Consider the following 26146-nt stretch of genomic DNA (forward strand, 5'->3'; position numbering starts at 1 on the left):
ATGCACGCATGATACATTACATCCAAGTCAAGATGGTGTATGACTTGGAGGAAAACTCGGAGGTCATGGATAACCATTCGCTCACCTTGTCCTTCTAAGTGGTGAAGATCATGAGTTTGCAAGATCCTAGAGATTTGCTGCAGTACATCTACAGATAGCATAAGCTGCAGCCATATATACTGGCAACGAAAGGAGTAGATATTTAAGATGCTGGATTAACTGCTGATTAAGCAGACTGTTTTGATTTGGATGACACTCAACTTCTTTAGTATTGTTTCAGCTGCAGCGATCCAAATAAGTGAGACATATTCCGTAAGATTTTTACTGTTTTGACTCGGCGGTGGAAAGAATCGAACCTCAACATTGAGGGTTTGCTGTGAACTGCACTGGTTCTTCTTCAAAAGGCAGTATATTAGACTGCATACCTGTATCACTCCAATGTCTCTATTAACACTGAGCGGAAAAGGAACAAATTCAAGACATACCTTTGGCTGGCTCCTGTTGTTAAATAGATTCCAGATTTTCAAATGAAAGTACCCAGAAGAAAAGAAAAATGAAAAAAAGAGATGTTGATGATATTTGTTCAAAAATTAGCTTGAAATTATAGAATAAAACAGAGCACATAAGCAACTGAAAGGCTTTCAGTTCAATGGCAATAATGCTCTGGAGCTTATCACAAGGGAGTCATGCAATAGAATAAAAATTGTTATTTCTAGCAACACATTCAGCAGAACCGTTAAATTAAACGGTGTCAGATCTGTCACAAAACATGATTTATTTTCCTCTACTTGTTAATGGGATGAGGACATTGCTGGCTAGGCAGCGTTTATTGTCCATTCCTAATTGCCCAGAGGGCAGTCCAGATTTAACCACATTGCAGAGGGTCTGGACTCACATGTAGGCCAGACCACGTAAGACGGCAGTTTTCCTTGCGTAAAGGACATCTGTGAACCAGCTGTGTTTTTCCAACAATCAACAATGGATTCAGAGTCTTCATCAGACTCTTAATTCCAAATATTTATTGAATTCAAATTCCACCATCTTACGTGGCAGGATTTGAACCCGGGTCCCCAGAATGTTATCTGGGTCTCTGAATTAACAGTCCAGCGATAATACCACTAGGCCATCGCCTCTCCTTGAAAAATAGATTATGAGATTCACATTAAGGGCAAAGTTTGAGCTAAAACCTGTCATTTCAACTGTACTCCCACCCCAATCCCCTGCCCCAAAAGAAACCAGGACAATTGCCTTAAAATAATTCTAATATCTTAATATTAAAGATAAAAATGAAGAGTTTTGGAGTTTTTTAAAACTGATGTAAACATCAGAACATCCTATTTAAATAAATGATAAGATCTACTAGGCTTAATAATTGTAGAAAAGTCAATGTACTTTATTAGGGTCAATGTACTTTATTAGGGTCAATGATCAAGAACAGATTTCAGCAATTGTCTTATAGATTTTTGGGAGGATACAGTGGAGTATTTCATATTACTTAACATGCCAGTGTCACTTGACATACATGCTGCATATCTCAATTAACAGTTTGATAAATTTCACATATTAAATCTTCTGAGGTTTCTTTCTCTCAAGTATTATGTGGGTTTGAATTGATCAGACTCTCACGTTTAAACCAAAGTGCAACCACAAACAAAATGAATCTCAAGTTCATGCATGAGTTATATCATTCCATTAATATTTAATGCTTGTGTTCATAAATGCTGCAAGTACTTCAGTCATGAACAGAGACCTGATGTTGTTGCACGCCACAATTTGACTGCACTTACACCAAGCTATTTTTACTGCAGGTTGAATAGACATATTAACGTTAAACTGTATAACTAATCTCGTAACAGAAAAGTACAGAGTTGTGATAGAGGATCCATGCAGCATTTGTAACAAAGCACAAAGGACTTCAAAAGCAAAAAGTTCGTAAAGTTTTATGTAGGCAGCAAAACAAATGACAAGTCTTAGTTCAAAGAATTAGTGGATTTCTCAATTCTTGCAGATATTTGACAAAACTTGCAATATTATATTGAATTAACCTTGGGACAAGATTCTGGCCTTCATCATTTTTTTTAAAAATTCCATGAAAACTATAAACAAAAGAACCTTGACAACTGTAAATCATTGCATCAGCGAAGTTTCTATTATCAAAGTATTTCATAATGGATACTTGTAACTAAACATATAAAGCACAAAGATGATGTTCAATTTTAGATATAATTTGTGAATGTGTCATCTCTTAACACCCTTAAAAACTTAGGGATTGAATTATTTTAGCTGATAGAATTGACTGAAAATACAGATACATATTTGCCCTTAAAGTATAAAATCTCTCATTGACGCAGGGAACACAGTTAAAAGTACCACATAATTTCGTCTGAGCAAACACAGGACAATGACTTGAGCACTTTTACTGGTATCCACATGTTTACTTTCTAGTATACAGTAAGGGTGAGAGTGGTTTAGGGAGAAAAAGAACAGGCCACCAACACCGTCAAGGCTACGGGCCAAGTAGTGTAAAATGGAATTAGAATAGTTTGTTTTGATGGGCACAGACTTGGGCTGAAGGGCCTTTTTCTCTGCTGCAGATCTCAATGATGACAATATTTTTAAAATCTTAATTCAACATTCCCTCTCCAGAACTCAATATTACAAACTGTGGAGAGACTAGAGTGAAATTAATTGCATAGCATCTTAAAACAGAACACAGGTACAATGGGCTAAATAACCTTATTGTCTGTTGTATAATTCAGTGACTTTTAGTACAATGTAGTAGAGAAGCAGTAGATGGCTCACACCCTGCTTTATTCTAACATTCTAAGTTACACCATCAGATTCTTGTGTAACCAGCTCAAGAAAAGGCAAATTTTAAAAAATTCTGAAGAGAAACACTGCTGTCAGACAAGAAACAAGAGTATAGCAGATCCATTTAACTCATCTTTGAAACTTCAATTACATCAGCAAAAAAAAACTGTTAATGTAGTCTATGCAAATTTAATTTTTGCTAAATAGAAACCAAAGCAAGGAAATGTTGTTAGATAATAAAATGTGAGGCTGGATGAACACAGCAGGCCAAGCAGCATCTCAGGAGCACAAAAGCTGACGTTTCGGGCCTAGACCCAAGGGTCTAGGCCCGAAACGTCAGCTTTTGTGCTCCTGAGATGCTGCTTGGCCTGCTGTGTTCATCCAGCCTCACTTTTTATTATCTTGGAATCTCCAGCATCTGCAGTTCCCATTATCAAGGAAATGTTGTTGTTACTTTGGAAGCCAGAATACAGAAGGCTTTGTACACTCAGGTGTCAGAGCCAAATCAGATATTATTCCAAAACAAGGAACCACCATAATCAAGGCAAGTAAAATACAGAAAACACGGAATAATTTTCCTGAACCAAAACAAATATCTGATCTTTATTTTCACAAAATTCGAGACAGACGGCTTTATTACAGTAATCTTGGCAAGTGGAGCTTCCAAAGGCTTTCAATCATCAAACTGATTAACATTGGATTTGATAGACATTTAATGTTTGCAACAAATTTAAACAAAAGGATTGTACCAACACTAGCATGGTGACAAGGCTTTGTATGCAGTACCAATCCGGATCAGTTGTTCGGAGATTCATCTTGAAGTCAGATATTATGGATTCAAGCACAATTCCCAAGACATGACCACAGAATAATAAGCTAACACTAGAGTATAAACCCGTGGCAGTGTTGTACTTTGAATGAGACAGTAAAGCAAGGCCACCTCTCCAAGTTCTTCTCTTAAGCATGACTGCCAAAAAACAATGAAATGATTATCAATATCACAGCTCCTTGTGAGAATTTCAGTTAACTATCATAGCACAGCAAATCATCAGTTTCTACTGGATGATGAGCTCGGACTACTCTAATTATAGGACTTGGGTTCATGCAATCTGTTCAAAAGGGAACAGAAGAGATGTTATCTTCTGCAAGGAATTGCAAGCACAGGAAGAAAATACAAGAAATATCAGTGAATTCTAGGAACAGATCACCTGCTCACCAGGGTACAACTTCAAAACATTTTAAATTTCATCGTAGTTTCGCGTGCTTTATCTTGGAAAAAACATTTCAAAAACTGAAGTGATCTGCTTATATTACTTTAGTTTTGGTAAAGTCAATGTAGAACATTTGATACTGTACATTATGGTGAAGCCTTGAAGTAGGACCCAGTCCTTTGTCATAATTTATTTATGGAAATGAAGCTTCCATCAAGAAAAATAGTTTAATAAATAAAACCGTGCTCTTTAATTTTGCTTCAGAAGATATATTTTGAAACTTGTCCTTTTCCTCCTACTACTATCCTACTCAATAAAGAAATAAAAATGAACAACTACCAAAACATTCACATTAAAAAAAAAGCCTTACACTCCAAAGCATTCCTGGAATAGTTCATAATGGTCTTGATTCAAAAGACAACTTCACATTTTCTGCTGATTCACTTGAAAATAAAGGATTGCAGAAATCCCACTGTCAGTCTGAGTCATGAGCTTGGAATAAGCCTGCGTAGCACACAACATAATAGTGGGATTGGTGGGAATGCAGCAAGGACCAAAGTTTCAAAATTTCATTTCTACTCTAATATAAAGGGACTGAGAAAAAGAATACTGATTAAGTTCTATTTCACAATGCAAGCAGTAAATGCTGCGGAGAGATAGAAGGAACTGCAGATGCTGAAGAATCTGAGATATCAAAATGCAGAGCTGGATGAACACAGCAGGCCGGCTGACATTTCCGATCTTGACCCTTCTTCAGAAATGGGGGAGGGGAAAGGGGCTCTGAAATAAATAGGGAGCGGGGTGTGGGGGGGGGGGGGGGAGAATGATAGAAGTTAGATACTGGAGAAGATAGGTGGAGGGGAGTCCGACAGGTCAAGAGTCGGGGATGGAGCCAGTAATGGTGAGTGTAGGTGGGGAGTTAGGGAGGATGGACAGGCTAAGGGGGCCAGATAAGGTTAGTAGGTAGCAGATTGGCGTGGAGCTTGAGGTGGGAGGAAGGGCATGTTAGAGGCACGAAGATGGGCTGGGCTGGTTTAGGGATGCGGTGGGGAGCACAGATTTTGAAGCTGTCTATTTCCTGTCCACCTATCTTCTCTTCTATCCATCTTCAAACCGCCTCCCCCACTCTCCGTATGTATTTCAGAACACCCTTCCCCGCCGTCATTTCTGAAGGAGGGTCTAGGCCCGAAACATCAGCCTTCCTGCTCCTCCGATGCTTCTTGGCCTGCTGTGTTCATCCAACTCTACACCTTGTTATCTCAGTAAATGCTGCTACTGCTTGTTTCATCATGTAGCAGATAACTTCACATAGTCCACAAGGTAAACAACCCATTAACTCACATACTGAAGCTGGACTATGAGCTACATGTAAAGGATAGCTCAAGCCAAACTGCATTGCAAGTTTGTCTTTAAACAAAAGCTAATGATCTGATGCCGAAAATGGATACTAAACTACCGGTTACAGTTCATTTCTCAAAACAGGTGATATTAGACAACGCTTTTCAACTACTGCAAGGCTAGATCAGCATGTTTTAGTAACACTGAAGTATTAAAAGAAACTGTAAGCAGTCAGAATTTGAAAAGGATTAGCTGCGCAGTATTCCTCTACAACAACTCACTGACGCAAACTTAGAAGCAAATGAATTGGGAAAATGGAAGTTAGCCACTTGTATTTGAAAATAATTGTTGATCAAGGGCAGTCAGCTGAATATATTGGGGATTCCTCCCATCCACTCCCTGATGCAAACCTCCAATCTCCAAGCATCTGCGACAATAAACCTAATTGTAATCTATTGCACTTGTCCTTGATGAAATAAATTGCAGATTTGAAATGTGCTGTCAAAGGATCCTCAGTGAATTACTGCAATGCATCTTGTAAATTGTACACAATGCTCAGCAGCAATGAAGGATGTGAATGTTGAAAGTGATGGATTGCCAAAACAAGGGAGCTGCACAACATTAATCCTGCTGGTTTAGTCCAACTAGACTGGGGATTTGAGTTAAGTCCACCAGAGGATCTGAAGACAGAGGGGGGCCTGGTCATTCATCAGTCAGGATTATTCATCCACATTGCGGCCAAGTCCTGTTAACCAATCAGTCATAGAATCAAAGAGATATGCAGCACAGAAATATACCAGTCGGTCCAATTCGTCCATCCAACCAGATATCCTAAATTAATCTAGTCCCACTTTCTAGCATTTGGCCCAGATCCCTCTAAACCCTAATTCATATACCCAACTAGATATCTTTTAAATGTTGCAATTGTACCAGCATCCCCCACTTCTTCTGGCAGTTCATTCCACACACGCACCACCCTCTGCATGAAAAAGCAGGTCACTTTTAACTTGCCCCCCTCACCTTAAAGCTATGCCCTCTAGTTTTGGATTCCCTCACTCTAGGGAAAAGCCCTGGCCTATTTACCCTATCCATGTCCCTCATGATTTTATAAACCACTATAAGTTCAGGCATTAGCCTCCAAAGCTCCAGGAAAAATGGCCCCAGTTTGCTCAGCCTCTCCCTATACCTCAGAACACTCAACCCACTTTCAAAGAACTATGAACTTGCACTCCAAGATGTCTTTGCTCAGCAACACTTCCCAGGACCTTACCATTAAATACATGATTTGCCTTCCCAAATGCAGGATCTCACTTTTATCTAAATTAAACTCTACCTGCCACTCCTCAGCACTTTGGTCTATCTGATCAAGATCCCATTGTACTGGGAGATAACCTTCTTCACTGTCCACTACACCTCTAATGTTGCTGTCATTTGCAAACTTACTTACCATACCTCCAATGATCACATCCAAATCATTTACATAAATGGCAAAATGCAGCGGACCCAGCACTGATCCTTGTGGCTTCCCACTGTCACAGGCTTCAGTATGAAAAGAAACCCTCCTCCAACACCCTTTGTCTTCCATCTGCGAGCCAGTTCTGGATCCAAATAGCTAGTTCTCCCTGTATTCTGTCTACCATGAGCAGCCTCTTTAGGGTTTGCTCAATGAAAATCAAAAGATGTTTCCAGGAGCCCCTACTCTAGTAGGGAAATTTGGGAAGTCAGTGGAGGGGATTGGAGGAGGCATGCTGGGATGCAGAGGTGACAGTAATCGAGGAGGAAGGGGGTGACAACAGTGCACTGAAGAACAATTATGCAGGGAGGTGGAAGGGAAGGAGGTCCAGCACATTGTTTCATATGACCAAGCTGTAGCAATGTAACTCAAAGTGATATTAAGGGAGGAAGATGAATCAAAGAAGCTGATTAGGAACATGTGGAAGCTTGACAGTGCAAGATCACTGCAAAGGAATGCAAGGGGGGAAAAGGAAGATGACAACTCAGGGGTGACCTTCATTACCAGACTGAGCCTTCAATTCATTTATGCCGCCTTCTATCCCATCCAAATGGCAAATGTGCAAAAGAAATGCAAAATGGCTGTAACCACACCCAGAGCAAGTGGCCTGTTTCTGTCCGCACACGCAATCTCCAGCTCTGAGTAATGCGAGGCCTTCCGAGGGGCAAATCACATTCATTTGTCACGAGAGGGGTTGAAATCATCTGTAATCATCGTACCTTCCATGTGAAATGCATGTAATATGCAACCGCAAGAGACACTAATCCTGGTCACAAGCAATTGTGGCCTTGTCATTTGTCATTACAGATTGATAAACAGTCATCTGAATGAAGGAAAACACAGACAGCCTTTAAAGCGTCACTTGAGGACCACAATTCACAAAGACAATACAGCATCTCATGCTGCACAACAGCATGGAGCCAATGTCTTCTCACCTTGAGGTGTAAGTATTGGCGAACATCCAATGCAGCCATATTACATTTTGAGAACCTGCTTTAGATGTTCCTCAGATAATAAAATGTGAGGGTGGATGAACACAGCAGGCCAAGCAGCATCTCAGGAGCACAAAAGCCGACGTTTCGGGCCTAGACCCTTCATCAGAGAGGGGGATGGGGTGAGGGTTCTGGAATAAATAGGGAGAGAGGGGGAGGCAGACAGAAGATGGAGAGAAAAGAAGATAGGTGGAGAGGAGAGTATAGATGGGGAGGTAGGGAGGGGATAGATCAGTCCAAGGAAGACGGACAGGTCAAGGAGGTGGGATGAGGTTAGTAGGTAGGAAATGGAGGTGCGGCTTGGGGTGGGAGGAAGGGCTGGGTGAGAGGAAGATCAGGTTAGGGAGACAGAGACCCATCCCTTCCTCCCACCCCAAGCTGCACCCCCATCTACCTACTAACCGCATCCCACCTCCTTGACCTGTCCGTCTTCCCTGGACTGACCTATCCCCTCCCTACCTCCCCACCTATACTCTCTCCACCTATCTTCTTTACTCTCCATCTTCGGTCTGCCTCTCCCTCTCTCCCTATTTATTCCAGTTCCCTCTCCCCATCCCCCTCTCTGATGAAGGGTCCAGGCCCGAAACGTCAGCTTTTGTGCTCCTGAGATGCTGCTTGGCCTGCTGTGTTCATCCAGCCTCACATTTTATTATCTTGGAATTCTCCAGCATCTGCAGTTCCCATTATCTCTTAGATGTTCCTCATACTGTTTCATTAGAACAGTGACCTATGGATGCCACCACAGTATAGGTCATCATTGCTACAGACATGGTGCTATAAAGGCACAGACAAATTAAAAAAAAACATGCTCCAGCAATTGCAGAATCAGTAGCAACCTCCAACTGTGGACAATTCGCCTCCACATGAATGGGTTGTAGATGTAAGTTTCCTCGCAACGTGAAAGGATGTCCATAGTCTATCGTTCTTGATGCTACTGGTCCAAACAAGTGAGAGGTGTGCCACCATAGCGTAAGGATGCACAGGAACAGAACTATTCCAACTGCCTGTGATCTGAAGAGGTGGGTGGCTGTCCTACCCAGTGATTGTCAAGGTGACAGCTGTGCTCAAGTTTTATTCAACTGCTTCTTCCAAGGATCCACAGGAACTGTGTGGGATTTCTCAATCCAGAAATGTATTAAGGCTCCCAAGATGCTGCTTGGCCTCCTGTGTTGTTCATCCAGGTCCACACCTAGTTATCTCAGATTCTCCAGCATCTGCAGATCCTATTACGTCAGAATGCATTAAGGCTGTCAGTTATGCAACTTGTGATAGATCACAATGCTTCAATCTTGTTTCCTCCATGATGATGGCAGTGCTGAAGCTTGCACAATAAGTCTTGCCAACTTGGCTGGCTTCCTATATATGCTGGGTACAACAGTGAACATGCATTGCATTGACAGTGCCATATCATAATGCAGCAAATCTCAAGAGAAAAGGGTTCCATTCTATCAAAGTACAAGTCATCTCTGATCACTGGTATCACAGCTGAGAAGATAATGCACTAGAAGCCAACATGATTCATATATCCTGAGAACTCTTCATAGTCCTACTTCATTTCAAGGGCTAAATGCCTTACAAAAACGGCCCTACTGATGTTATTGGCTTTGTAAGGATTATGTGGACCTGCTTCTGTCTCGGTGGAGGATCTTACCTCACTGTTTGCGGTTTTTGCTCACTTGTCACTGAAGAGTTGTAAGAGTTCGAGTGTCAGTGACAGAGTGAGTCTTGATGTCTTTTGGGCGAACGTATCGTATCTCTCGATGCCGAGGAATTTCATGAGGCGGTTATTCATATCCAGCCACTTGCCTCGTGCGCCCATCATGAAGCCAAAGTATCTGGGCACCACGCCTCCTGTCAATTCCGTGACCTTGGCATTCAGGTGTTTATACTTTTCTTGTTTCTCTCGCCATGCTGTTTCCAGTGCTTTACTGTCATTCTCGTACTGCACTGTGACATCTACAACCGCGATCTTCTGGTCTTTTCTAAATAGGAGATCGGGTTTCCATAGGGAGCCATTTTTGTCAAACAGTCTGGGCTCCACGTACGATGTCCAGCCGTACTTACTGACATGTTTCTGCAACTGGTCAGCGATCTTGCTATGGCGTTTCATCCGAGCATTTTTTTACGAACGGGCAGCATCCTGAGAAGTGTGATATGGTTTCGTTTGCCATCTCACACCTTCGGCATAAGTTGTTTCGGTTAGGCCTACCTCTAGATAATGTGGTTCTTGTGGGGTATAGATTACACCGCAAAAGCATGCTGTTAATAAATCTAGAGGATTTTTGCTGTACTCCGGCCTTTGTCCAAGAATTAGAGATCTTGTCGTCTCTAAAGTACTGGATGCCTGCCCCTTGACATTCCAGCTTTTGCCATTTTTCGAATTCCCACTCCCTCCAGCCTGCATACCTATTGGGTGGTTTTGGTCGTCCCGCGTTTGCCTTCTGGAGTGCCGGCTTCATGTCTTGGATGGTGGTCATCAGGTCGATTTTCCCCTCGCCGCTGCTGCGGCTACTGGGTTGGAAATTTTCAATTTCCTTGAGGACCTTGAGCTCACGCAGTCCCGCAACGGTCTCTGTGTTGCTCTCTCCTTTATGTTGAAAGGAGGCCCGAATGACCACATCACTGGGCATGTCTAGTGCCTAGCGTTTGCGAACAATCGCGGATGGGATTTGCACTTCTAGTTTTGGGACGCCTAGGCCGCCGTTCTTGTTGCTAGCGTATAGCATTCCGTCTGCAGTATGAGGTGGTAGGTGTAGGAATTCTTTGGTGGCGTTGCAGATTATTTGGTCCAGCTTTATGAGAGTAGTCTGTGATGCTTCTGTCAGGATCAGGTGGAAGTACAATCGGGGGATGACATGTACTTTTAAACGGTTGTTGGGTGAAAGAGGCTGTACTCTGCAACCATTATGCAATCCACTGATTGGGGCCAAGTGCAGATTCAATGGAACTATGCCTCAACCACAGTCTTCACAAAGCCTCCTGAGGATGAGATTTCAATGGCTGTACTGGCCTTTTTTTGGGGGGGGGGGGGAGGAGAGAAAAATGGGGAAGTGCTTTGTAGTAATTTGACTGCCTGTGCTGCACAATCCTAGAATGCTGTGCTCTGCATAATTGTAGCCAGGCAAAGAGGGCATGTGACAAACACTGAAGAGCTGAGAGGGCAGCAGTCATTTTCAGAACATAAAAGTAAGACGTTGATTGGGAGAATTATTCCATGAGCATGATAGAGTAGTTGCTGCATCAGGCAGAAGTCAAAAAGCCCTTAACTGACACCTGTTTTCAATAGATCTGAGGCGATGCACTTGTAACTCACTAGCTGTAAAATGTTGTTGTTACTCAAAGGCAAGCAGGCCCTATTCATTCCCCAAAACAAATACAGCATTTTTTTTTGCATTCCCTTCACTTTTGCTGTTGCTCAATAAAAGCTAAAGTTTTCAACATGCAACGCTCCCACATTGAATAGGGAGAAGATTTTTGCAATGCACTTAACGCGATCAAGCTCCGAGTAGAGAACCTATGCCCAGAACTAGTCACCAGTATTTAAATAGTTCGCTGTAATAATGGAATGTCAATGGATGAAGGTTGCAAATCCTGGACACTCGAAGTCCAAAATGGCTTTGAATGCCATCTTTCAGCAAATTCTAGATTTTTAAAAGAGCTGTTATAAAATTGGAGCACTTAGAGAAACAGACAAAAAGTTTATAATATGAAATTGTCCAAAGGGCTAATGTTCATGGAAGCAGTGGCTGAAAAAGAATAAAAACGTCAGGTTAAAAGAGAAATCAGTGTATAAACAAAGTGCAGATGGTGATAAAATTAATTAAAATAATGGGAGAGAATTTGTCTAGCAATAACTGAAAAGTAGTTGTGTAATTACACCCATAATTGCTATACAGAATATACCATTAACTGCCAAGCTTTACTAAGTCTTTGATAATAAAACCTGAGGCTGGATGAACACAGCAGGCCCAGCAGCATCTCTTTACTAAGTCTTAAACTGAACAGGTCAAAGCATTGCCTGAAGAAATGCATGAGTAACTGGCTGACTCTTGTGTGGAGTTGAAACAGGTGAATTGCATGCACTGTTCTTTCTGTCTGCAAAGAACAGGGCCCTGTGCGTTAATATATGTAGTTTCCAATGTGCGGAAGTACACCACAAGCATAAAAAGAATTATATATGGAATTATAAAGTAATCTCTTGTACAGTGAGTGGTACACATGAAGTTCATTTATTTTAAAAGAAAATAAATAATTACTCAAGACACAGCTGTGAGACTAACAAGGCTTATGTGAAGAAACAACTCACACTGACTTGGACTGAATTACCCGTTTCTACAACTCCGTGAAGTCCCATGCTTAAAAAAAATCCCATAAAATGATTGTTGAATCACAGAAACAGGAGACCATTTAGCCATTTTCGCCTGTTCTGCCATTTGATATAATCATAGTTAGTCAGTGATCTGACTCCATGCATTCACGTTTGCCTCCTTTTCCTTAAAACCTTGACTTAAATGAAATCAGTGGTTCTCAGATTTAAGATTTATAATTCATGTAGCTCAACCATCATGTGTAGAAGGGTATTGCAAACTACTACCATATGTAAAATATGGTTATGTTCAGAAGTCTCTCTTAACTATACCCGAAGCAGTCTCATTCTTATTTTAGCCTTTATCCCATAGCCCCAACATTCCTAATGAACAGAAACTGTTTCTTTCTATCTACCCTATTGATGCCCCTTATTATCTTGAAAAACTTTGAACAATCACCCCTAACATTCTAAATTCCAAGGAATATAAAACCTACTTTCCAATTACCTCAATGGATACCTTCAATACAGATGGAGTTCAGCACATTTTCAAACGGCACAAACAAACATTGGTGAAATCGCTGCAGTTAGTAAGACCATTTGTGCATTTTGAGCAATTGAAAGATGGTGGGTGAAGGACACTCAAGGTGTGAAGGCAGATTTTTCAAATGAGACATTAAACAAGCCCATTCTATCTGGTCAAATCAACTTAAAAGATTCCAGAGAATTTTTGTCTTGCCAAGGAGCAGGCATTCAGTTCTTCCCAGCTCCTGGCCAATATTCAATCATCCAAAATAAATTAGTTGCTCATTTGTCTCACTGGAGTTTATGAGTCATTGCCGTGACCACAGTGATTTCTGCAGTCACCAAAACTGCATTTAAAAGTAATTGATGTAAGTAAAATTTAGTTCAGTGACAAGCAGCTGCTATAAAAATGCAAATATTTCAGGTTTTGTTTTCTTCCAGGAGTTTGTCACAGTGCCGTATGCAACAAGCCACAGATCGAATGGAGACTAAACCCACTGGTACGTGGGATAATTATGTAATACTTTTGAACTGTACGAACCTCCAGTCTTTTAGCTGTTTACAAAGATGCTTCATGCGAACATTAAATCTTATAGATTCAGCACAATAACTTTGTACAATCCTCAAAGTGGACACTGACTGAAATCCCAACTCATCTCGCCAGATCTCTTGAACTTCAATTACATACTGGGAAGTGGGCCAAATGACAAGTTGGAACAAGATATTCATCATGTATAATTATAGTATTGACTAACTTCTATTCAAGACATGACACATTTTTAAAAACCTGGATCCGAATATTATTTTTCCACCACAGTCCCTGTAAAAAACGAATCAAACTCTGCACTGCACTGGAAAACTGTTTGGAGTATTCAAGTTGATTTCTAAATTAGCATTTTTGCTTTGAACAGTACAGTACTGTGGGCAGGTTGAAAGAGAAGTTTCAGTGCTTTGGTAGGTCAGATATTTATGTAGGAGTAAATAAAATTCCAAAGCTCTAGGCACTGTTCTGTGCACAGAGCCAAGGTGGAGGCAGGGCACAATGAAAGTGCTCAACTCCTAACCTGAGCTGAGCTATGTGAAGAATGGGATAAGACAGGCCTGAGGGAAGACTGGTAACTTCTGCAGCAGTACTAAAATCACGTCAAGCTTGCTCTTGATATCTTCTGGTAGTCAACACAGCAGTGGGAGTAGCCTATAAAGATTATGTTTATAACGAGCGAGCCTTTCAGCTGCTGGGGAGCTAATCTAGGCGAACAAAACAGATACAAACTACATCAGAAACCTCAAATAAAATTACTGTAAACTGATAATGGGAACTGCAGATGCTGGAGAATCCAAAATAACAAAGTGTGGAGCTGGATGAACACAGCAGGCCAAGCAGCATCTCAGGAGCACAAAAGCTGATGTTTCAGGCCTAGACCCTTCATCAGAGAGCTGTAAAGTTTACAGTAAAGTGAACTGATTTTACTCAAAAGTAACTGCAAGGATGCTTGCTGCAACTGTAACTTCAGATTACTTTAACCAATGTTTGAATCTCCGTAAATTCAACATCAATTTTTTCAGGCAGAAAGGAAAATCAACAGATTCATCAATCTAATGATTTTCAAAGTTCAAAAAGTTATTTTTTAAACATTGTCACAGACTAGCATACATGAGATCATCAGCACCACAAAAGATCAAGTTGCCATTGCCTTACCAGACCATAGGGCTGCTCCCTCATTACAGAGAGATATGATGGTAGTGGTTTAACCTGAAGGTCACCATACCCTAGGTTAAGGAGGAGAGTCCTTCATGGTAACATCAGCTAGTGCAAGAATTGAACCCACACAGTGGGCATTATTCTGGATCATCAATACACCTTGGATTAGATTTTGCTTTCACTCGTGTTTTTTTTGAGTACAGAAGAATCTTGCAGCAATTAACTGGTGTAATGTCATTGACTTGGCATCTTAACAGGTTCACTGCACTGAAGCTGCCTGACTATTGAGTATGCCCAGCATTCCTGTTCTCATTTTAGATCATAACAACTGTCTCGATTGCAGATGGTATCTCGTATGAACTGTAATCACCTGATCTCATATGTTCTAACCATTTAATCCCCACCTTGTCAGTCATCTTTAAAGTTGCGCTTCCTGTGGAACAGTGCTCAACATGAACAAGCAACAGAGAAGGATGAATGGTTCAGGTCTTAACTTGGTTAGTGTAAAACAGCTTTCATTCTCATTCCTGACTGGCGATCAATTGATTTTAACTGGACAGGAGACAGTAGAAACTGACTATTCACTAATTTAAACACAGGTAAGTTCTGCAATAGAATGTAATGTAGTTGATGGAAACGCTATAAATTTATTAGAAATTGGCTGGAATGGTTAGATTGAAGATATTTGACACTTTAAAAGACACAATGACAAAACCCCAGGCTTAAAGAACAGGTTTCATAACATTCTCTATGAAAACAATTACAACATTTACAAATAGAACAATGACAACATCCTCCTGCAGTGCCACCCGAAGGTTGCAGGAACAGCAACTCATATTCCGCTTGGGAACCCTGCAGCCCAATGGTATCAATGTGGATTTCACAAGCTTCAAAATCAACATCCCCCCCCACCGCCAACCACATCCCTAAACCACCCAGCTTGTCCCCGCCTCTTTAACCTGTCCCTCCTCCCACCTATACTCCCCTCCCACGCCAAGACCCACGCCCATCTCCTACCTCCCATCCTCATCCCACCCCCTTGACCTGTTCATTCTCCCTGGACTGACCTATCCCCTCCCTAACTCCTCACCTACAGTCACCTTTGCGGGCTCCACCCCCCCACCTCTTTGATTAGTCTGTCTCCTCTCCACCTACCTTCTCCTTCATCCATCTTCGATACGCCTCCCCCCTCTCCCTATTTATTTCAGAACCGTCTTCCCCTCCCCCATTTCTGATGAAGGGCCTACACCTGAAACATCAGCTTTTCTGCTCCTAAGATGCTGCTTGGCCTGCTGTGTTCATCCAGCTCTCCACTTTGTTATCTCGGATTCTCCAGCATCTGCAGCTCCTATTTTCTCTCTGCAGTAATTCACTTTGGGTAAAAAGCACTTTTGACCTCTAAGTGTTAGTTCTTGAAGACAAGCAGGATAGGATTTGACATGTCCAAGTAGCTCCCCATCTAATGTTTTGGCAGGCTTAGACAAGTGTCGCCAAACAAAGGCAGTTAACTCTGGGATCTTGTCAGGAAACAGTATTCTTCTGGATACTCTGAAGAAGGAGATCAAGGTTCACATGCATGCTGTTAAACACCGCATGTACTGATTTATTCTCTCTCTCTCTCTCACTCACTCACTATTGGAACAGGGTTCAACGATTTTACACATTTTCTCTAAAATAAAATGGTCAACTCTACTAATAAGTTACACCAAGTGATTAAATACTTGAATAATTCATGCACAAAATTGGATTTTATCCTCACCTCTTCTTATGTCAATGACTCATGCTGGGATGATGGCAATACAACTTTGGATTACTCAACTCATATAGTCAATCTCCATGCAAACCGAAAGAATGCCAGCAGGCTTTTTTTACAATAATAAGCAGCATGTCAAACCCAATTGTCCCTTCAAAGGATATTCAAAGGCTTCAGTGGAACTAAAACACTCAGCTACTCAGCAATATTAGAAGGGAACCAGTAGTACTCTTCTTATCAATTCCATCCAAGGCACAACTAATGAAGTTGAACAACTTGGGGTAAATTTCCACAAAATAAATTTCACAAGTCTGGATCCTCCTATCACTCCCCTGAAAATGTTGCCAGAAGTCAGTTATGCGTATGACTGGTGCTAAGATAAGGATACAAGAAAAGCCTGTGTAAATTATGATGTAAACTGTGTGATTTTCGCATATTTTTGATACCACTTCAAGTTTGGATTTTAAAACAGCTTGGGGAAGTTAATGTTCAGAACTAATGGGTTTTTGAGTACATTCAGTAAGTTTACAACCGAGCAAGGTAAACAATTGTGTATTTTTTGCAGTTCTGGGTAGACAACTGCTGAAGCCCTTGTATGAAGATGGACGCATAAAGCAATTCTCTTGAGAAAGGGATAAGATAGAGTAAGGAGTAATACTCCTACATCAGAAGTGTTTGGATGAAGGTCCTGATATTTAGTTAGTGATATTATTGATATTATGATATTATTGATATTTAGAACAGTTAAATTCAAGTGTATGAAAAGCAAGAAAGAAACTATCACATTTTCCAGGCTGGGATTTTAAGTTCATAATGAAATTAAACCTATTGACGGTTCTATACTAAGGATGTGTTTACAAACTGTAGATTAGTGTTTTTTGGATTCCAGAAAGGAATACTTTGGGATACACACAATTATATCTTATTGTGTTTCAAAATCTAATCTTGTGTGTAAATAGTTTGGGAGATAGTAGGAACTGTAGATACTGGAAAATCTGCAATAACATGGTGTAGAGCTGGATGAATTCTGAAGAAGGGTCTAGGCCCGAAGCATCAGCTTTCCTTCTCCTCTGATGCTGCGTGGCCTGCTGTGTCCATCCAGCTCTACACCTTACTATTTCTGTAAACAGTTTGGGTTTATTCTAGAGTATCTCCAATTCTTGAAGAAAAATGTGAAATGGAGCAAAATGTAATGGCCATTCATTCTATATCTCTACTACTCCCATTAAACAGAGTGAAGAGGTACCCACAGCACCTGACATTTGTTGGTGCTAGTGTTCTGTAATGAAAACAATATATTGAAGTGCAATGCATCTGTCCTCTGCTCTAAGAGATTCAGCAGTTGTCAAATATTTGTATAAATTAAATAAAATTCCTATGATGTCCCCTAAATCACATGGCACTATTCAAGGAAATCTCTTGTTTTGACTAACATTTCTCCCAAAAATAATGATACAATCTGGCTCTATTATTTCCAAGAGAAGGAGAGATTTAACTCTGAAATGTAAAGAGGAACTTGGAAACATTCAGAGAAGTGAAAAGATGACTCAGGAAAGTTTACTTTTCTGTTATTCACACCCAGTCCACTAACTTTTCAGCTATCACTTTCTCTTTGGATCACACTGAACTATCTCAGCGAGATTTGACGGTTTCAAGTGGAGAAATACCATGTCAAATGATTTCTATGCCTGTAACACCAAAATATAGGATTATTCAGAGGCTCTCGTAGTGCTGTGATAAAATCTCTGCCTCTGGGTCAGAAGGCCCTAAACAAGTCCCACCTGCTCCAGAGTTGTATCACAACACAAAAGAACAGGTTGATTAAAAATATCTATAGAATTATTCAGAGTCAATAAGTGAAGGCTTACATAAACTCAAGCCCACAGTGCTTTAACTATCTTATCACTGTGACAGTACATTGTGGTCTAATAATTATCAAATGATTATTTTACACAGCAAACCTTAACAGAATGCACAACACAACGGCCTGTGTTCTGTCTGTATGATACTTAGAAAACAGAATGTTCAGCTCAGCTAACAGCTCTGTAAGTAGAATAAGGTACATGGGCTGAAAGAGACTACTAATAATGTAATACTTAAACAAATTGTTCAAATTAAAAGCATTCAGAAAAACCTCTGAAAGTTCCTTTAGTCACATTTGAATAAGTCTGCTATCTCACATCAAGGATTCCTTATCCAGAGAATTCTTTTCTTGACTTTTTTTTAAACAATTGTTCATTAGATATGGATATCACTAACAAGGTAAGCGTTATTGGCCATCCTTAATTGCCCTACAGAAGATGGAGGTAAGCTACCTCCTGGAAGTGCTGCAGTCCTTCAAATGCAAGTGGCCTCAATGTTGTGAAGATGGTGTTATCAGATTCTGACCAAGCATCAGTGAGAATGCAAGTCCAAGATTGTCAACAATACTGCTCCTAAGCATCTGCTGTCCTTGTCCTTCTTGGCAGTAGACTCACAGGTTGGGAAGGTGCTGTCAAAAAACCTTGATGGATTGCTGCAGTATGTGTTTTAGATGGTACACACTGCTATCACTTATGACTAGAGTGAATGCTGAAAGTGGCAGATGAAGTGCCACACTTTTTCAGTGGTGTTGGAGTTGCACTCATCCAGGCAAGTGGTCAGCATTCACTCTCACTCCCCATGTGCATCTTGTAAATTGTGGACATGCACTGGGGAAAAAGTAGGTCAATTACTTGCTTGTTATTGTTTCAGCTACAACATTTAAACTGCTGGCCCAAACTAGTCCCTGATCAATGGTATTACTCACGATACTTTGTGGAGGATTCAGCAATGGTAATGCCTGTGAATATCAGGGGAGATAATTAGGTTCGCTCATTTGAGGTGGTCGCCTAAGTGACCATAGCTTAACGAGTCTTTCAAAATTGTCACGAGTCTCTGCGCAATAATGCAATAAGTACTGCACTCAAAGACACAAGGGGCTTCCACAAATTTACAAAGTTGGATCTAAAGACAACGATCTTTAACAACAATCTTTGTTAAGTAACCTTATTAAGCTAACCTAGCCTATTTTTTCTGGTAAATGAGATTGAAAGCTGCCTGTTTGCTACATGAACTTTATGTCTTGAGATATGGTTCAAATGCAGTTGGAAAAAAATGGTACGGAACACTTAAGAATTGGGAAACACAGGAAGTGTTTCAAAGCAGATTTGCCTTCAACTTTGCTGAATTAAACTATAACATAATAAGGAACTGCTTTGTTGCATCTTGGAGAAAAAAGAAAAAGTACTGAAAATAAGGAAGTACAATACTAAGAACATGAATTTTGAATGATACAGGATTTGTTGCATTAAACACAAACGGTTCTGCTTTCTTATGTTTAATATTGAAAAATCAAAGATAGAAACTGACTTCCCTCAGCTGAAACACGTTGACTTTGCTTGGTGAAATACAGAATTTTCTTGAACATGGGGATGAGCAAAAACTCAGAACGTTCATTCACAATGCCGATTGCAATAATGATTGCGGGACAGTGAGTATTAAGTATGCAAAATCTAGCCCCTGCTCATTTGTCAAAAATGTTTTAAACATTGAGCTAAATACACAATTTCTAAAGAAAGTAGGTGACTTCAGTCAAGTACATACAGGGTGAATGGTTAAAGCATTTATGCTTTTGAGCTCACAGATTAAACACAGTAAGGCCATTAGTTTACTTTTGGTTTTAGAACAGAAGGTTCAAGGTCTTAATTCACAAGAGAACAGTGTCTCACCTAGCTGGAGCAGGAAAACCAAGTCAGTTCAGGAAAGCCAGTCAAGATTCCTTGTCCGTGGAACTTGCAAGCTGAGGGGCTTTGGGCAAACTTCTTCAAATTGTCAGAATGAAAAAAATTCAGTAATCAGAATTGAGAGATACATGGCCAGTGACTCAAAGTCCTCACAAAACTGCCCGTTAAAACAAAGAAAACCAGTAAGGTGCCAGTTTATTTTAAAAAATAGTCACTTAAGAGATATTTCTCTAATTGCATACCTGCAATGTACAACACTCGGAAACAGTTTGAAACTTGGACATTTAAAATTTCTCGAACGGTATTCCATATTGTTTTTATTTCCTTGAGTAATAAACTTATATTCTGTTGTTGAACAACATCTGCATCCTCAAGCAAATATATTTCAAAATCAATAACCATCACTGTAACCACATGTAAAAACTAAACATATCGTCCATTAAAAAAGTGTGTAGCTGGATGAACACAGCAGGCCAAGCAGCATCTCAGGAGCACAAAAGCTGACGTTTTGGGCCTAGACCCTTCATCAGAAAAGCTTTTGCCCTTGCGAAGGTGGTGAGGTACATTCTCGAATGGCTGCAGGCTGTTTGGGCTCAGTAGATCTGCAATGCTGTTTTGCAAAGAGTTCTAGGATTTTGACTCAGCCATACTGAAAGAACGATGCTATACTTTAAAGACAAGTTTTTTTTTGATGTGAGCTTGCAGATGGTGATGTACCTCACCACCTTCGCAAGAGCAGTCAGAGATAGGTAACAGATGGTAGCAGGGTATGGGGCTGGATGGGCACAGCGGGCCGAGCAGCATCTTGGGAGGACAGAGGCTGGCGTTTGGGGCCTAGATCCTTCATCAGAAAAGCTTTTCTGATGAAGGGTCTAGGCCCGAAACGTCAGCTTTTGTGCTCCTGAGATGCTGCTTGGCCTGCTGTGTTCATCCAGCTCTACACTTTGTTATCTTGGATTCTCCAGCATCTACAGTTCCCATTATCTCTCATATCATCCATTAATTTTTTTTTTCCAGATCCAACTTGTCTGTACTACCATAGGCTAGAATAATAACATTACACGTTTGGTTTAAAAACTTTAGAACACAATTTCTATTCCCAATAAGATCTATATTACTTATTAAGACCAGTAGATATAATTGCAAATTGTCAGGAATGAGATTAGGGACACCAAGTTGGAACTGGAAGAGAGTTTCACCTGTTAAAATGCAGAGAACTCCCCAGCAATGAGAATTAAGTTTCTTGCAGTTTCTTCAGTTACAGCTATGCATCAGGATGTTTGGAAATAAGGTTATTCACGACTGAATAGGAACACTTCACCAGATCCAGATCTATGGATGAGCCAATCCAACAACTGAAACCTCAACAAGCCCTGAAGCAAAACAGACCTGCCAGGCTCCGTTAAGATAGTCAATTGGGTTGATTACAATCCAATATCTGAAACAAATTGGTTTTGGGGCGGAGGGAGTGGGTGTTAATGTCATTCCGAGACGTGATGCTCGAGTCAGAGACAACACGTTTTCTGAAGACGACTCACAACCTGAAAAGTGAAATTTCCTGCTCCTCTGATGTTGCCTGGCCTGCTGTGTTCCTCCAATTCCACACTGTTGTGTCTGAGAGGTGATGTCTTTTGTCCTGGCAATGGATGCATATTTCTAGAACCAGTCACTTGTCTTTCTACTGCATAGCAATCAGTGTGGAATTCGTCAGGAGCACATTAAAAGAAAACTAAAGCTAAATTTTGGTTAGAAGTTCTTCCCTCCCTCTTTCTGAGCTGAATAAAATCATCAGCATGCATATCTCAGAGGTGACCTCATTCAGTAGAAGTCAACACAGTGTGGAGCTGGAGGAACACAGCCAGGGAGCATCAGAAGCACAGAAAACTTGACGTTTTGGGTCGGGACTCTTTTTCAGAACTCCCTGCTTCTGAGCTTAACAAAATCACCAACAGTACATCATATCTCAGAGATGACCTCATTCAGCAGAAGCCCAACTTACCCTCATTCCTTCCTCAAAGAAGATAACGTATGTATCTAAAGATGCAATTACCACTATATTAAGATGCCATTAACAATGGTAAGAGATTAAAGATCGACAAAGGAACATCAATCTGATCACATTTCCCAGACAGCTAAAAGAAAGATGTATGACCGAAAAATAAATGTGTATATCTTTGTAACCACCTCCAAGCCAACAACCATTTGGCTTCCTTGAAGCCAATTTCACTCAGACTCTGAACAACAGTGCATGGTCCTTTCTTTATTCACCATCTGTGCATTTATTTCCGAAAAGCCAAGAGAAATTTGGATGCTGTAAATCAGAGACAAATACTTCTAAGGAAGGGTCACTCCATCCGAAATGTCAACTCTGATTTCTATCCTTTGATGCTGCCTGACCTACGGAGGTTCTCTAGTAATTTCTATTTTTGTCAATTATTTCCTAAGGTTGGAAAATGTTGATTGTCTTGGGGCTTGCTAAAGGAAACTTGGTTAAGGACTGGAAAGAAATAAACTTTTGGGCAAATGAGATAGTGAGAGGAGAATGGGGCAGCATGGATTTGTTCCAGAAAGTCATCTCAGGTTCAATGGGTCAAATGGTCTCCTTCTGTGAAATTATAACTGACTATTGTGAAATTGGCCACTTGATCCTGCAGTTCACCCACTTCTTCGAACATGCTTCAAGTATTGTTTCTATTTATTTAAAATGAAAATGTTCTACCTTATACTTAGCAACAGTGACATTTTTCTGACACCATCTTATTAACTCCAACTTGAAGCTGAGACCATAGGATGTAGGAGCAGAAGTAGGCCATTCATCCCAAAAAAACAAAATTAGAAATTGCTGGAAAAACTCAGCAGGTCTGGTAGCATCTTTGGAGAGAAATCAGAGTTAACATTTTGGGTTGATTGCCCCTTTCTCAGAAGGTTTATAGCATCTGTAGTGCTTCCGGTTTTTATTCAGCCCATCAAGTCTGTTCTACTGTTCAGTAAGATCATGGCGGATCTGATGATTCTCAACTTCACTTTCTTGTCTTTCTTCCAGAACCCTTGATTGCCTTATGAATTAAAAATCCGTCTTTACCCTTGAATACATTTAGTGGCCCAATCTCTCCAAGCCTGTGATAAAGAATTCCACAGATTCACTACCTCCAAGAAGAAATTTCTCACCTGTCTCAAACAGAACGCCTCTCATTCTGAGATTGTGTCCTCTTGTTCCAGACTCTTCCATACGGAGAAGTAACCATTTTGCAACTACCTTTTCGAGTCCTCTAAGAATCTTGTATGCGTCTCATTCTGCAAAACTCTCTTGAGTACAAGCCTAACCTACTCAGGCTCTCTGCAGAACGACAGTCCCTCCATATTTGGAATCAGGCTAGTAAGCCTTCTCTGGATTGCTTCCAATGCCTGTGTATCTTTCCTTAGATAAGGGGCTCAAAATTGTTCACATTATTCCAGCTAGTTTTAGTAATGCTTGCCTATTTTTAATACTCGTTTCCTTTAACAAAAAAAGCCAATATTTCATATGTCTTCCTTCATACCTGATGAACTTGTATGCCAGTTTTTTGTGATTTATATACAAGAACTCCAATATCCCCGTGCTGCAACTTTCTGCAATCTTTCTCCACTTAAGTAATATTCAGCTCCCTTATTCTTCCTGCCAAAGTGCATAACCTCATGTTTTACCTCAGTCCATTCTAATTACTAAGTTATTGCCATTCATTTAACCTGTCTATTCCTCTGCAGGCTCTTAGTCATTCTTACCACTTACATTCCCACCTAACTTTAAGTCATCTGCGAATTTGATTACACTACATTCACTTTCCTCAACCACATCATTAGGATATATTGTAAATAAACAGGACTCCTAATTTGGCTCACTGAATTACTTACTATGCGTTTATTATATACAAATTTATACACCCACCATTGATCCCTACTTCCAAATAACTTACATAGTCAATGGAAACGGTCATCGAACAGATTCCTGGAAGCATCATTAATCACTGAGAAACTAGCCGTCCTCTCCAACAGTCTTCCCCTTCTAGCCAATTTTTAAACCTAACAAACTAGCTTTCTCCTCATTCCACACGCAATCTTCTCTAATAATTTGTTACCTCAATATTTGACCAACTACAATACTTAAAAGTACTTTATAAAGTTCATTTTGCACATGGATTTGCATGGTAGGATAGTGTCTTTAAAAAAACCCACAATCGTGGACAGTAACTTCTGAATTATAACTCAAGTGTAAAATGTACAAGTACACGACTAAATATCTCCAAAGCACAATTCAAGCAGAAAGATCATATTTAAATAAAAACTAGATGGACCAACCTAACCACAAACTCTGAATGGCTTTAAGCATATTTAAACGAAAAAAAAACAGTAATTTTGTTTTTAAAAATGGTAGCAAGATGGTCACACATATGTTGACTATAAAACTGACCATAATTTGCGTTATGCTACGAAGTTTACAGCTAATAAAAAGATTTAGAGTCACAAATGCTCGAACACAAATGCATCAGCAAACACCCCCTTTTCATGTTTCCCCACACAGACAGCTGGTATAGTTACTAAGGCAACACAGCTTCAGCAAAAACAACGATAGGGAATTGGCACTGGGTACTCATTAATACTAGACAACAGAAAGAAAATGTAGCAGCTGAAGACTAGACCAGCAGTACACTGTTACAATTGAGCAATTTAGGATGCATCAAGTCATGCCAAATATATCACTCCTTCCTCAGGTCATATAATTTAAGGGCACAGTTCTCTTCATTATTTCTGCAAAATAGAGAACACCTCCCTCCAAAGAGTTATTTATCTCTCAATTACAACAAAACCATGATCCAATCCGATACTCTCCAAAAATTACTTGGGTAGAATTCACAACATTGCACTTGTAGGGCACAATACCTCAAAGGAAACAATCTCAATGTACCTTAAGTTTCACGCTCCAAAGGGAAATCTATAAATCAAAGAAGTGATCTCAGATTTCTAGGCACATGCTAAAGATACAAACAGGAACGCGTGTCAATTTGTAAACTGGATTTAATTGATTTCCAAGCTGGGGGATGGACTTTTGATATCAAGAAAAGATAGATAAGTGAAGTTTTAATAATGAGCAACATGAAGACACAATCACAACCTTTTCACGTTAACAAGATAAAACACAAGCAAAACCATTTTCATGAACTCCTCTTCCAAACTAGCTGTTGAATCTAAAGGGTGAATTAATTTGTATTTATATCTTACCACACCCTAATTAATTTGGAGTACTGTTTGTAGACACATACTAACAATAAAAAAGTGACGAGACAATCTGTTTATGGCAATATTGTTGAGAAGATTATGGACTAACAATCAGTATATAAACATGTTCTACACATATTACCAGTGTATCAAACTTACAAGGAAGAAGGCAAGTGTAACTGACTATGAGAACTATAAACAGCAAAGGAATAAAAGGAAAATCATGTGGTGCAATATGGAAGCGTGAAATAAAACTTGCAGGGTAGGAAATATCAAAGGTAACAAATATTTTACGAATATGTTGGATAGAGTGATAAAGTGGGATGCAGGGAATTAGCAAAGTATCCACTGGAGTTTAGAAGAGGTGACTAAATTGAAACATGCAAGAACCAGAGGGATCTTGATCGGGAAGATGTGGCAAGGAGGTTTCTTCCTGTGGGAGAAGCTAGAACCAGAAGGCACTGCTTAAAAATAAGGGGTCATGCATTTAATACAGGACTTGTGATTTCCCAGAGTCTTTGGAACTCTCTTCAAAAAGCAGTGAAGCATAATCTTTGAATATTTTTAAGGGGGAGATACACAAACTCTTGATAAGCATGGGGGTGAAATGTTGCTGGGGGTAAGAAGGAATGTTGGATAAATAGATGAGCCATGGTTTTACTGAATGGCACAGCAGGCTCAAGGGCTAAGTGGCCTACACATTTCTTAATTCCTATGTAGGTTGAGGAAAGACAGATGTAGGATAGTCAACACTAGTAAACAAGGAATTACTAAATTCATGTTTGTATCTGAGTCAGGAAGACAAAATATCATTGATACAAAGAAATCTAACTATGAAGAGGAGAAACTTCGTGGAACTAACACAAAAGTTATGACAATGGAGAAAATAATAATAATAGAGTTAAAAAAATCTGCAGGACCTGATAGTTGCTGCCCCAGGGTATTAAGGGAAGAAATTGCAGATCTATGTAATCCTCA

At 40.1% G+C, this 26146-nt stretch overlaps 1 protein-coding gene across 4 annotated transcripts in view; it reads right to left on the reverse strand.

Annotated features, from left to right (window-relative positions):
* Nucleotides 1-26146, reverse strand: part of LOC125454647 (kinesin-like protein KIF13B) — a 180741-nt gene that overhangs the window by 108846 nt on the left and 45749 nt on the right. For all 4 annotated transcript variants that reach the window (XM_048535631.2, XM_048535630.2, XM_048535633.2 and 1 more), the window contains exon 3: nucleotides 486-498. In XM_048535631.2, coding sequence (XP_048391588.1) covers nucleotides 486-498 — 13 coding nt within the window. The remainder of the gene's footprint in view (nucleotides 1-485; nucleotides 499-26146) is intronic.

The sequence above is a fragment of the Stegostoma tigrinum genome, chromosome 9, assembly GCF_030684315.1.
Source record: "Stegostoma tigrinum isolate sSteTig4 chromosome 9, sSteTig4.hap1, whole genome shotgun sequence".
Lineage (NCBI taxonomy): Eukaryota > Metazoa > Chordata > Chondrichthyes > Orectolobiformes > Stegostomatidae > Stegostoma > Stegostoma tigrinum.